Source organism: Argentina silus (assembly GCF_951799395.1).
Source record: "Argentina silus genome assembly, chromosome: 5".
Classification (NCBI taxonomy): domain Eukaryota; kingdom Metazoa; phylum Chordata; class Actinopteri; order Argentiniformes; family Argentinidae; genus Argentina; species Argentina silus.
The window spans coordinates 8585102-8598142 of record NC_139659.1 but is presented as its reverse complement, the minus strand read 5'-3'; the positions used below and the strand labels follow the sequence as shown (position 1 = coordinate 8598142).

General features: G+C 43.0%; 1 protein-coding gene across 1 annotated transcript in view; it reads left to right on the top strand.

Moving 5' to 3' along the window:
* The window catches only part of LOC310804907 (electrogenic sodium bicarbonate cotransporter 1-like), a 32037-nt gene extending 22336 nt beyond the window's left edge, over positions 1-9701 (top strand). Inside the window, exons 14-26 of the mRNA XM_083670335.1 lie at positions 816-1087; positions 1742-1797; positions 2066-2251; positions 2811-2924; positions 3862-4023; positions 4145-4323; positions 4633-4705; positions 5531-5599; positions 5809-5982; positions 6128-6289; positions 6560-6653; positions 7234-7307; positions 7413-9701. Coding sequence (XP_083526461.1) covers positions 816-1087; positions 1742-1797; positions 2066-2251; positions 2811-2924; positions 3862-4023; positions 4145-4323; positions 4633-4705; positions 5531-5599; positions 5809-5982; positions 6128-6289; positions 6560-6653; positions 7234-7277 — 1585 coding nt within the window. The 3' untranslated portion in view covers positions 7278-7307; positions 7413-9701. The remainder of the gene's footprint in view (positions 1-815; positions 1088-1741; positions 1798-2065; positions 2252-2810; positions 2925-3861; positions 4024-4144; positions 4324-4632; positions 4706-5530; positions 5600-5808; positions 5983-6127; positions 6290-6559; positions 6654-7233; positions 7308-7412) is intronic.
* Positions 9702-13041: the final 3340 nt, after the last annotated feature.

Here is a 13041-nt window from a genome sequence, read left to right as displayed (position 1 = left end):
CCTCCAGGTCTTGTTGATTAGGGTTAGGGTAGGAAGACACTGTTTCATACACACAAGACAAAAGCTCAGTCTCCTCACTAGAAAAGCATGAATAGATTTATCTGATTGGCTTCTGTGAGATCTGGTGCAGGACTCAACAAGACTTGTTCCTGTGATTTATTATCTGTATTTTCACTGTAAGTGTGAGTGGTGTAATCTTCTAACAGCATGGAGACGGAAAACCCCTACTTGCACTCACTAACTTGAAATACTGTATAATGTTAACAGTGCAGATAATGGTTGGATATTTTACCTATATAGCCGATCGATCCCCACTACCCTTTCTTCACTCCCTCTTATCTTCCTGCGTCGTGCTAGACTCTAGCGGCTAGGGAGTATCCTCTAACATGACCGGACACTGAACTGGTTGTGTTCCGTTATGAATAATTTACTTTCATTTAATTTCACACTGTGAATGTGGCCTGCCAACACTTCCATGTCCTTCACTGTTTCCATCGCTCGGGTCACTGGTTGCCGAGTCAGCGCCGTCTACTGTCGTTGGAGCGTCTGTCTGTCAGCCTTACAGCATCTGTCTGCCTCTACTACACACACAACACTGATACGCGTCCTACAATGCTATACAAGTAATGACATTTGGATAGGACATTTGGAACAATCCACAGTAGGGTCTATGTAGTATCGGTATGCAGACTGTCACTTAAGGAGTTACAGAGGAGTAGATGCAAAATGATTGTCTGATGGCATTGAAATGGTATGAAAAGACATGCACATAACTAACATGACCCCAACCATCTCTTCCATCTCTCCTACCACAGAGAAAATAGCTTTGACTACCTGGAGTTCCGGCTGTGGATCGGCCTGTGGTCTGCGTTCTTCTGTCTGGTCCTGGTGGCTACAGACGCCAGTTTCCTGGTGCAGTACTTCACCCGCTTCACAGAGGAGGGCTTCTCCGCCCTCATCAGCTTCATTTTCATCTATGACGCCTTCAAGAAGATGCTGAAGCTGGCCCACTACAACCCCATCAACGCAGACTACAACCCCGACCTCGTCACACAGTACGGCTGCCACTGCATGCCCCCAGAAAACGGTAGGCCACTCGCACGGTCACGGTTTCATGCTGCCAACCACCAAACGCTATTGGAATTCACTTGATGAAAAACTCACCCAACTCACTTAAACCAATGTTTTCTGGACACTATCTACTTGTTAGCTGCAACCTCAATGCCTACACTGTTTCTCAGACTCTCTGAGTGACTAATTTAGGAGCGACTGGGTTCATTTCCTTACCCTGATGTAGCTCATTGGTAAAGAGGATGATACTCAATAGCAAAAGTTACATTTTCATAATAGTGTCCAGTGGGCGAATCACCATTGTCTTCCAAAGAAAGAATTTCACAACATTTGGCAATATTTACACTGCAGATACCAAATGATGCCAGCGTGTGCTCTCTTGAAGATATCACTGTTTGCTCTGTCAACAAGTCTATCAGTCACTACTTAGTGAGTGACTTGGCAGGACTGTAGTTCAAATGAGATATGTGGCAACTGAGCCATGCCAAGTGTTTCTCATCAGTGGTAATCCTGCATGTCCCCAAGGGATTCAACTGGGATCCCTCCCCATTGAGGTTTCCATTAGCCTTTTGTTTGCCTCAAAGGCAATTAACAGATGTAATGTTGCTATTATGGTTACGTTAATTCAGTGACTCAAAGTGGTTTTGTGTTGTTTTTTCTTTCCAACCAGGCAGTATGACGGGCTTGTATAGTGACACCGATGATTGGGCCAACAACACTGATCTGGTGAGCAGTCGTTTGTGTGTCCCTTCCTTTTGTAACCAGTGTAGCTCAGGAGCTAGCTCATAAGCCAGGCCCATTTGAGGAATTCCTTTGACCAACTTTCACAGCTGTTTCACAACCGTGTTGAGGGATAACAAACACTGTGGTTTAGCAATACCACAGTTATTCTAATCATATTAGTGAGTTATTGCTGGCCGGAGGAGATTCTGCATGTTGTCCCTTAGTCAATAAGTGTACAGTGTTAATGTAATGGCCTGTGTGTGTCCTGCAGCTCATCAACGCCACGTGGTCGTCTCTTACTAAGAAGGAGTGTGTGAAGTATGGTGGGGAACTATTGGGTCCGACCTGCGGCTTTGTCCCTGACATCACTCTGATGTCCTTCATCCTGTTCTTTGGGACCTACTCCTGCTCCATGTGTCTGAAGAAGTTCAAGACCAGCCGCTATTTCCCCACCACCGTGAGTGACTGTGAAAACTCTGCGGATTTCAAATGCTGGATGTACTCTGAATGATTTTGCCCACAAGCCCATGATCGCTATGACCCTGTGACCCAGTTAGCATGTGCTGCTATTTGACGTTAGCATGATGTTCAGGACATAAGTAAGCAACTGGTGACATTCTCAGGTTCGTCAATTGGCTCAATCAGAATGGGAGCAGTAAGGTCAGATGTCATGCTCTGACGCTGCTTAAGGTCCAGTGTTGTAGACCTACACTTTTTTTAACACTAAAATGCTCATTCACGTCCCGGAGAGAGAGGGGGGGGTGAACCAACTTTATTATATGTGATGAGTTTGAGGGTTTCTGTGTCCGCTACCTTTCATGGTTGAATTCCTGTTCTGGGTAGAGAGACACGTTATAAGGTCACTGGATGACACATGATATGATCCACCCTCTAGTCTAGAACGTGGTTCTGTGTGGATGTGTGGAGTGAGGAGAATCCTGTGGATATAGTCGTTGTAATTGCCACAGCTGAAGGCTTGCCAAACCTAACGTGGTCGTCTGCCCCTCCTACTGCAGGTGAGGAAGCTTATCAGTGATTTTGCCATCATCCTGACCATTCTCATCTTCTGTGGTGTGGATGCCCTGGTCGGCGTGGACACTCCCAAACTCATTGTGCCAAGTGAATTCAAGGTGAGTAGTTCCTGTGTATTTTAATGGGGCAGGTTTACTGTGTGCTTTTACTGTGTATATTGCACACTCAGTGCAAGCAATGATGCTATAGGTTGAATACTTTGGTCATTGATTTGTTAAGTTGACTGTGACAATAATTACCTAAAATGTGATTGATTGGTATTGGTTTCTAGGATTACAACAGTGGGCCAGGTGTGTGTCAGTTTGATCCCCATCTGAACGATGTTACATTTTTCTTAGGCAGACACAAAGTCTGTCTGTAATCCTTGTCTACCTTTTTGTATAATCCTCACCTGGCCTTGTAGTAATGCCAAGGAGTGATCGTAGATACATAGTAGATCAAACCTGAATCCCAGACAAAAAGTCAGTTAGATTATTACTTTACTTTACCTTAACATTACAGGCCCTTAAGCTCTCTCTCTAGAAGAGGGGATGGGTGGTGGGAGAGGGGGGAGGGAGGTTGAAGGGGGACGGAGGTTGAGCAGAGGGAACATGCATCAAATAACAGGGTGATTGAAGGAGATGGGGAGAACACTAGGGCCTTATGGCTGCAAATACAGACACAGCTTTGTGTGGCTACAGAGACTAATTCAGAGTTTTTTTTTGTGTCATGTAATGATGCACCAGTACCTTTAGTCTCAGCTTATTGCCACGCCTCTTATTAAGAGAGTAGCAGAGTGAGGACTTTGTATTTCCACAAGGTTTTCTAAGTGGTTGTCTGGTGTACATGTATTTATTAAGTCATACACATATTGTACTTCAGGTTTATATTGTTAGTTATTACATTGTAATAACATTATTAGTAGCATGGTAGTCCAATAGTTACCACTTTTCTCTTGTACAACGATGTGTAAAGTGTGGGTGTGTGCATGTGTGCCATTTTAGTTAAAGTCTATCGTGGCATGTGTCTAACTGGCTGTGTATGTGTTGTCTCCAGCCAACTAATCCCAACAGAGCCTGGTTCGTGCCACCCTTCGGGGGCAACCCCTGGTGGGTGTACCTGGCAGCAGCACTCCCTGCTCTACTCGTCACCATCCTGGTGTTCATGGATCAGCAGATCACAGCTGTCATCGTCAACAGGAAGGAGCACAAACTCAAGGTGAGGCTCTAACAACATGCAAAACATATCTCTCTAATCGAGCTCATCTGTGCTTAGATTCCTATCAGGCCCATGTTTGAGAATAACAGGCCTCCTCTCCTCTCCTCTCCTCTCTCCACAGAAAGGGGCAGGATACCATCTGGACCTGTTCTTGGTGGCAATACTGATGGTCATTTGTTCCTTCATGGGCTTGCCCTGGTACGTGGCTGCCACTGTCATCTCTATCGCCCACATCGACAGTTTGAAGATGGAGACCCAGTGCTCTGCCCCGGGTGAACAGCCCAAGTTCCTGGGTGTCAGGTGAGTGTCGAGGTTGGCTACTGGAGAGACCATGTCAGACATGTCAGCTGAAAGAGTAGCTGCTTCATATGTACAATGGCCTGGACATTCACTGATTGTCATTCCCACACCAGCACAGTATGCTATTGACAGGGTGCTTCACTTGAGTTAAATAACTAATTATCAGAACAGTTTATTTTAACTGAAACATTTAAACGTGTGTGTGTTTATGTGGTGTGCGTGTTCACAAACAGTGTGTGAGGTGTGTGAACGGCATGTGTTTATGTGAAGCGTTGTATGATGAGTTTCTTTTATTTTTTTTCATCGCAGGGAGCAAAGAGTCACCGGTATCTTTGTTTTCCTTCTGACTGGACTCTCTGTCTTCATGGCTCCAATCCTCAAGGTAGTTTTTAAACACCTTTTAATTCTCTCTAAATCTCACTTCATGGAGAAAAAGGATTACTGTCCTCTTCTTTTAGGGAAAGATCCTCTTACTTGTTTCAAATTCAAAATAATTCAAAATCTTTTACTTATCCAATTAGTATGGTCCATAATTGAAGTAATGTGATGTGAAATAAGCATGTTCATTGGGGCTTAGGCTCAGGTTGCAGCTCAGTGACTTCTCAAGTTTCCATCCCCTCTTTAAGCTGCCCATCATAAATGCGAAGTCATTGACATCTGATGGTTGTGAATGGTCTTCCCCTTGTGGACAGTTTAGGTAGTGACAGCTCTACTGGGTGTATTTTCCACACTTGTGTGACTGACTACTAGGGTAACATTATTATCAGGGAGCCTAGACTACTAGGGCAAGACTTATCAGGGAGCCTGTGTGTGTGTGTTTGTGTGTGTGAGAGAAGTGAAAGGGGATGGGGTAGGTGACTGCATTATGGTTGTGAATGTGATATTTGATCGAGTGGTAATCCGATCTCTACAGAGGGCAGCCAAGTGGCAGGTCAACTCGAGTAGATTCGAGTAACAGCACATTCTAGTAATGTTAGATAAGCAGCTAATGTAATTTCAACACTATTTAAAGCCAGTGCAGATAGTAAACACACTGATTACCACCTAATCTTAATAGATGAACTCTTTAATTTGTGAAAAGGGACAAAAAGAAGAGACTGATGTGTACTTGTTTCATTTATGTGGCTGTGCGTCCCATGCAGCCTCTGTTTTTCTTCCTTGCTCTCTCTCACCCCCCCACCCCCCCATCTCTCTCTCTCTCCCCCAGTTCATCCCCATGCCTGTGCTCTATGGCGTGTTCCTCTACATGGGCGTAGCGTCTCTTAACGGTGTCCAGGTGAGTTATCCCGGCCTACCATTTGGCTTGGACTGCTCATAGAACAGCCAACACCTGCAGTAACCGTCCTGTCACTGAATTGCATCTGAACATAATTTAAAAGCCACTTATTTTGGGCTCCTAGAATGCCCATTCCACCAGTAATGTATGTTATAGTCGCATCCCACCCCTGTATTTTGGGCTCACGTCTGTGCTACTGTGTCTGTTAGTTCATGGACCGTCTGCAGCTGCTCCTGATGCCAGCCAAGCACCAGCCAGACCTGATCTACCTGCGCCACGTGCCCCAGCGACGCATCCACTTGTTCACCTTCATCCAGGTGCTCTGTCTGGCCCTGCTGTGGATCCTCAAGTCCACTGTTGCTGCCATCATCTTCCCTGTCATGGTGAGACACACACACACACACACACACTCTTTGTACCATGGTTATGAGTAGTACATACTCACCGAGACAAGTGTTAAATATACATAAACATACTGTACCTGGAGAGTCAAATCCATTGACATTTACCTGTGTCCTGTCTCTCCAGATCTTGGCTCTGGTTGCGGTCAGAAAGGCCATGGACTACCTCTTCTCCCAGCACGACCTCAGCTACCTGGACGATGTCATCCCAGAGAAAGACAAGAAGAAGAAGGAGGATGAGAAGAAGAAGAAAAACAAGAAAGGCAGCATAGACAGCGACATTGATTTTGTGAGCATTTCTTTGACTTCATTTTCAGCCAGGAATCTATCATTCCATTTCAGTTGTTTCCCCCACTACCATAGTATTCAGTGAAAGGGTTAATCCTTGTTTTTTTTGTTTAGGATACAACCATACATGACCCATGTTTCCTCCACTTTCTCCAACAGTCCAAGTGTTCCTATCATGAGAATATCTCCAGTGTTTAGCCTCTCTTCCATCAGTCTATCCATTCCATAACCATGTTCCCAAAATGAGAATCATCTCTCCCTCCTCCCACAGTCTGAATACCCCTACCATGAAAATATCCCCAGCATTAAAATCTCTCTGGATATGATGGAACAGGAACCCATGTTGGGGGATAAGTCCTCAGACAGTAAGTACTGGGCTGCGGTCTCCAACCCAGAATTGCAGGGGGTTTAGAATTGCTGAGTGGTACCCTTTTAAAGACCAACTCCAATTACGGTTTAACTCTGACCTTCCTACTGTATAAGAACTTAAGTGCAACACACTGTGCGATTCTGAGGCATCAATATAAATTCATATTTATGAGAGTGGATTGGGTCTTTAGTGTGTCTTAAGTGTCTCAATATTCCCCCTCTGTACTCTCTCTCCCTCTCTCACTCCTTCTCTCTCTGTTCCTTCTGCATGGAATACTAACATCATTGACTCTTGGTCAGGTTTCATGCTTTTCTATGACTCCGCCGACAACTAACATTATTCTACCAACTAACACAAATGCTCTTTTAACTGTTTGTTTCTCTAACACTTATTTTCCTTACTTCTTTATTTTCAGCTTCTTGCAAATGCTCAATTAGAGCCCTCTTGATTACAACTGTTACTCTGGGAAAATCACAGCTTTGCAATGCAGAGCTTGCTCTAACACTCCTGACTCTAGATGCATTTGTCTCTTAAGTGAATGATTATAATGTTGTGCGTTTGGTCTTCTGTCATAGGAGATAAGTTCTCGAATTTCCTTGACCCACACTCCCAGTGCTAAGCCCTACTTTGAGCCCCCTTCTGTGGCAAGGTAAGTGTGTGTGTTTGCATGTCATATTCATAGCTACTCACTAAAATGAAAAACAACAACACTGTTCCAGCCTCATGTGTTAACACTCTATTCTCACTCTTTCAGTCTGGACAGAAATCCATTTAAGAAAGCTGTGCCTCAGATTAGAATAGACCTGGAGACAGAGGACAATGGTCTCTTCTGGAAAGTCCCGGAGTCAGAAACGTCTCTCTAACCCACCCGCCTATTGACCCAACAGAACCGGCAATACCTGTACAACACTACAACACAACACTTCATCAGCCACTACTGCACTCTTTTGAATGTCCTGCAGAAATTAGGATATCATTTTTTTTTAAGGACTGATGGAATTCTTGGTTATGAGAGAGATGTACAGGAGAGACTAACATCTCCCTTTGGAAGGAGAGATGTGTGAGGGAGAGTGGAGTGTATTTGATCATTATTCATCTGCTGTAGTACAGAACAATAAGTACAGAACAAAGTGACAAGTCACGCTCTGCATTAAGGTCAGCTCTGTGAAGTCTTTGTGTAACCATATATTGCTAATTCATGGCTAAGATATGAATGATTTATGAAGCATTCACAAACTAATGCTATGCTTTATTTATTCATAATTCATGCTCATCAGGTAGTAGAAATACTCAATGCAAACCTTTGGAGCTGTAAAGTAGGAGGGACTGTAATGTCGGCCAGGCCAGATCAAACCCATTTTAGTATCAAGTTATGTTTTGTGTTCCACCGTCCAGCATATCATATGTTCTGTTATTCTTCCTTCCCTCTCTTAACCCTTCCCAAATGTATTATCATATTTATTTAATCTCTATGCAAAATGTTTTTGCCGTTGAACCAAAATGATGGTTTAACCATTTTATTTCCAAGGGTGTGTGAATCTGATTGACCTCTCTGATTGAACTGTTATCTCTAATGTCTGTATCTTTCCCATCCTTTTATACAAGAAAGGACTCCAACTACGTTTTCCTGTAGTAGGGAAATATACCTGTATTTTTAGCTTTACCTCTTATTTTATATAGGTGCCAGGGATTTGCATTTATTGTGCAATGATTTGTGCTCAACACTGATTTGTTTTATGAAAGGGCACAGCATAGGGTCTCAATCTATCACTTTCTGAGTTCCTTTTGCTCTGTAACAATCAAATTAAAGAGATTTTTATTATCGTGAATCGAAAATGCAATAATGGTGACGTGATATGGCTAAGTGTAATAATAAGGTGTATTTACTTATAAGCCGTTAATGAGATGACTATGATTTTACAGTTGTCTATGAGAAAGATTTTTATTATTACCTTTTTTAAATGAAGTGATGATTTTAGTATTAAGGTTGTTTTTCTAACTGATGTAAATCATTCAATAATCACTGTGAGACAATACAATGTTGAATTTCCTCTTATGTCTTGCATTGCTGCAAGAACTACCATGGTGTGGTGTAGAGTTTTTCTTTAGGTTCCATGCCAAGAGCAAGTATCACTTATTCAACTATTCAACCTTCAAAACTTCCATTTCACCCATTCTAAATGATGCATTTGGATAAAAAAATATCATGGTGATTTTGATTAATTACACAACCTAAGTGGCTTGAAATGATTCTAATCCAATTATGAACTAATAATTATGTGGTTTATTCATTATAATTGTGCATGTTGAAATGTATCATTCATCTCAACCATTTGAAATCTACCAGAGGCTAATCTCAGCTATTATCATTAAGATCATGCACTATGATATGGATGCTGTTTTGTTTGGCATTATATTCACACAGCTTTACTATGCATTATTGTGCAGATGCATATACAGGGATATTTGAATGCAAACAAGACTGCAATACTGCAGTGATATACATTTGTAATGTTTAGCAATAATGTCAAACACCGGATTGGATTGTATGTACCATGAGTAGGTGTAATATTAACTATGAGATTATTGTGGATTCAAAATGATGGTACACCCTAATCAGGTTCACTGTTGTCATTATTCTGTTATATGCATATATCTATTACAAATCTAACCTAAATATGCCAGTCAGTTCATTGTCTGTCTCTTGGAAATATACTTATTTTCTAAGTTTCAAAGTTTAGGATTTATCCAAATGTATTCATATTAGATTTGTTGGATCTCTTTTCTACAAACATGGTAGATATTGAACGAGAACGAGCCACTCTGAGCTACTGGTGTCAACAATTAGTGAATCTGGTACCTTGATGGTATAGCATTTTGTGACATTCAAGCAATAAAACTACAGTTGACGTTATACGTATCTTAAGGTATTTCCACCAATTTTTTTTTTTAATGAATATAACACTCAGAAAATGAATTATTTGGCATCTACTGTATGTTTCAAATGAAATATATATTGACAACAATAAACTCATATAAAATGTTTTGTGTCAGTTTCTGTTGTTCGACAGCATTCTCAGTAACTGTTGAGAGTTTTTTTTTCTGAATTTATGCTAAAATGGTTTCAAGGTAGCCGGTTCGAATCCCATTCAGGACACTTGCTGAAATCACTACAATTCTTATGCTTCGAGTGAGCGCACAGTTGGTGGCAACAATGTGTTAATTGTGTTGAGAAATATGAAGACTAGTGAGTTGAAAAGGCACGCAAGGTCCCTTTCTACACGTGTTTCAAACGGATAAGCCGTGTTTGTGTGCGGTTTATGGCAGAGTAATGAGGCACAATCAAAATGACCTCCTATCACAGTCTAACCGCTAAGATAAGTGCTAGTGAAGGCTGCATAGTTTCCGTTGCACGAGCGACTGGACGGTGATCACGGGAACGGAATCAGCAGAGCATGAGACCAAATCGCTCATTATCATGCATGCACTGGACACTCCTGTCATTGCCAGAGAAAAGACAATTATTTTTTCGAAAAAAAGTTAAACGTTACTTTGATCTTGGAGGCTACAATGTTTTCCCACAGACTTCGTCCATAATGAGCCTTATTTGACATTACAGGTATCTCTTGAACGAACGTTGCACGCTCAGAAAGTGATAGGCCAATAGCACGCTAGTGTCAATGCCAAACATACTGTATGTGTGACCATATATTAAGCTCTAAAATTAGGACTCACAACCGTGTCTAGCAGTACTGTGAACAGGGCCTATGTGGAGTTGGGTGAGAGAGAAGCACATAATTTAGGATTTGAACTTACTTAAGACGCCTACCTTTATGTTGTATACATTGCAGCTAAGCTGACATTTTATCCTGTGACTACCATCATACTGTAGTGTTAGCTGCCAAAAATATGGGTTATCACACTTACCTCTGATTCACTCACTGCAAGCTGAGGATCACAGGCCTTAATGACTACAGACCAGTCGCTCTGACCTCTGTGATAATGAAGACCTTTGAGCGCCTCGTGCTGACCCACCTCAAAGCCATCACCAACCCTCTCCTCGACCCACTGCAGTTCGCCTACAGAGCCAACAGGTCTGTAGACGACGCAATCAACATGGGACTCCACTTCATCCTCCAGCACCTAGACTCCCCGGCACCTACGCCAGGATCCTGTTTGTGGACTTCAGCTCCGCTTTCAACACCATCATCCCAGCTCTTCTCCAGGACAAGCTATCCCAGCTGAACGTGCCTGAGCCCACCTGCAGGTGGATCACTGACTTCCTGACAGACAGGAAGGAGCATGTGTGGCTGGGCAAGCTTGTCTCAGAGCCCCGGACCATCAGCACTGGAGCCCCACATGGCTGTGTGCTCTCTCCTCTACTCTTCTCCCTCTATACCAACAGCTGCACCTCTAGCCACCCTTCTGTCAAACTCCTGAAGTTCGCGGACGACACAACCCTCATTGGATTAATCTCCAATGGGGATGAGTCCGCCTACAGAAAGGAAGTTGACAGCCTGGCTTCCTGGTGCAGCCAGAACAACTTGGAGCTGAACGCTCTAAAAAACTGTAGAGATGGTTGCAGACATCAGGAGGAGCCCAGCCCCAACCGCCCCCCTCATCATGTGCGATGTGTCATTCAGATTCCTGGGGACAATAATTTCACAGGACCTCAGGTGGGCGGAGAACATCACCTCCACCATCAAGAAGGCCCAGCAGAGGATGTTCTTCCTGCGGCAGCTGAAGAAATTCAACATGGCGCAGAAAGTGATGGTTGAGTTCTACACGACCATCATTGAGTCCATTCTCAGCTCATCGATCACCGTCTGGTTCGCTGCCTCCAATGCTAAGGACAAAGGCAAACTGCAGCGGACCATTCGGTCAGCCGAGAAGGTCATTGGCTGCAACCTGCCGTCTCTCCTGGACCTGTTCCACTCCAGGACCAGTAAGAGAGCAGGAAAGATCATTGCTGATCCTTCCCATCCCGGTCACCACCTCTTCCAAAGACTTCCATCCGGCAAAAGGTTCCAGTCTATCAAGACCAAAACCTTGCGGCACCTGAACAGTTTCTTCCCCATGGCAGTGGGGCTCAGAAACTAGCCCCCTGCCTCTCACTGACTCTGGGACTTCCACTCCGCCCCCCAACCCACCTTGGGTCAGCACGAGGCGCTCACACACACACACACACACACACACACACACACACACACACACACACACACACACACACACACATACACACACACACACACACACACACACACACACACACACACACACACACACACACACACTCAATGCACTGACAGTGTAATTTATATTTATTTACATTTATTTTATTATTTACATTATAATTTATAGTGTACATGCCCCATACCCATTTCACAGACTCTCGCCTCATTGCCTCTTAGCCTCCCACAGCCTACATAATTTATTGTTCTTATTGTTCATAATTTATTGTTTTATTTTGTTAATATTTTGCTCTTTTGTAAATGTTTGCTTATATATTGTTGTTTTTATGTCCTGTGCACCAACCTCACCAAGTGAATTCATTCAACTCATACTTCATACTTCAGGTCACTGAGTCTGTACAGAGAACCGCTGGCATAAGAGTCAGCGAGAGGATCCAGGTAAGGTGCACTCCAAGGGAGGCTGGTTGAGGTAGAAATTGGAGGACAGGCTCACTTCAATGCATGGAATGGAATGAGGAATGGTTTAAAACATGTATGCCTGATGCTCATTGTAATGAATGGAATGATTGATTGATGGTATCAAACACATGGTGTACTCGGGGGAACAAGTTTCAATATTTTATATACAGTATATAGACAAAAACATCAAAGATGGGTGAAATGGGATTGTGGTCCATCAGAGCCATCTAGAGGCTCACTGCATAGCCCTTAACTGTGTTTGAACTACACTGGGGATTGCCCTGGAAAGTAATGCACAGACTTATGGCAAAGGTGTTGCTTTAGTCTTGACGTTGATTGTTTCTGCATATTAAATGATACTTTTTGGATTTTCAGTCAGTCTTCAGCCAGGCAAAATAGACATGAGTACACTGCCCTATCTGGCATTAATTTGATAGACACTAGGTGGCAGTATAGACTAACATGTCCTGGAAAATGGCTGCAGTGCAACTTTCTTCACTGAGGTCCTTGGAAAGAGGAAGACTTTACCGTTGAAAACAAAAGTAATTTAATTGCCCCTTCCTCCTCTCACACGCAAAATAGATTTGAATGTAATTATTTTGATTTCCAAATTTCAACTGAGAATGAGATGATAGCGAGGAGAAAGACAAGCAGATGTTTGTAATTTCATGGCCTACCAAATGACAGACAAAACAATGAGGATGTGAGTCATGATTTTGTATGGCAAATAAT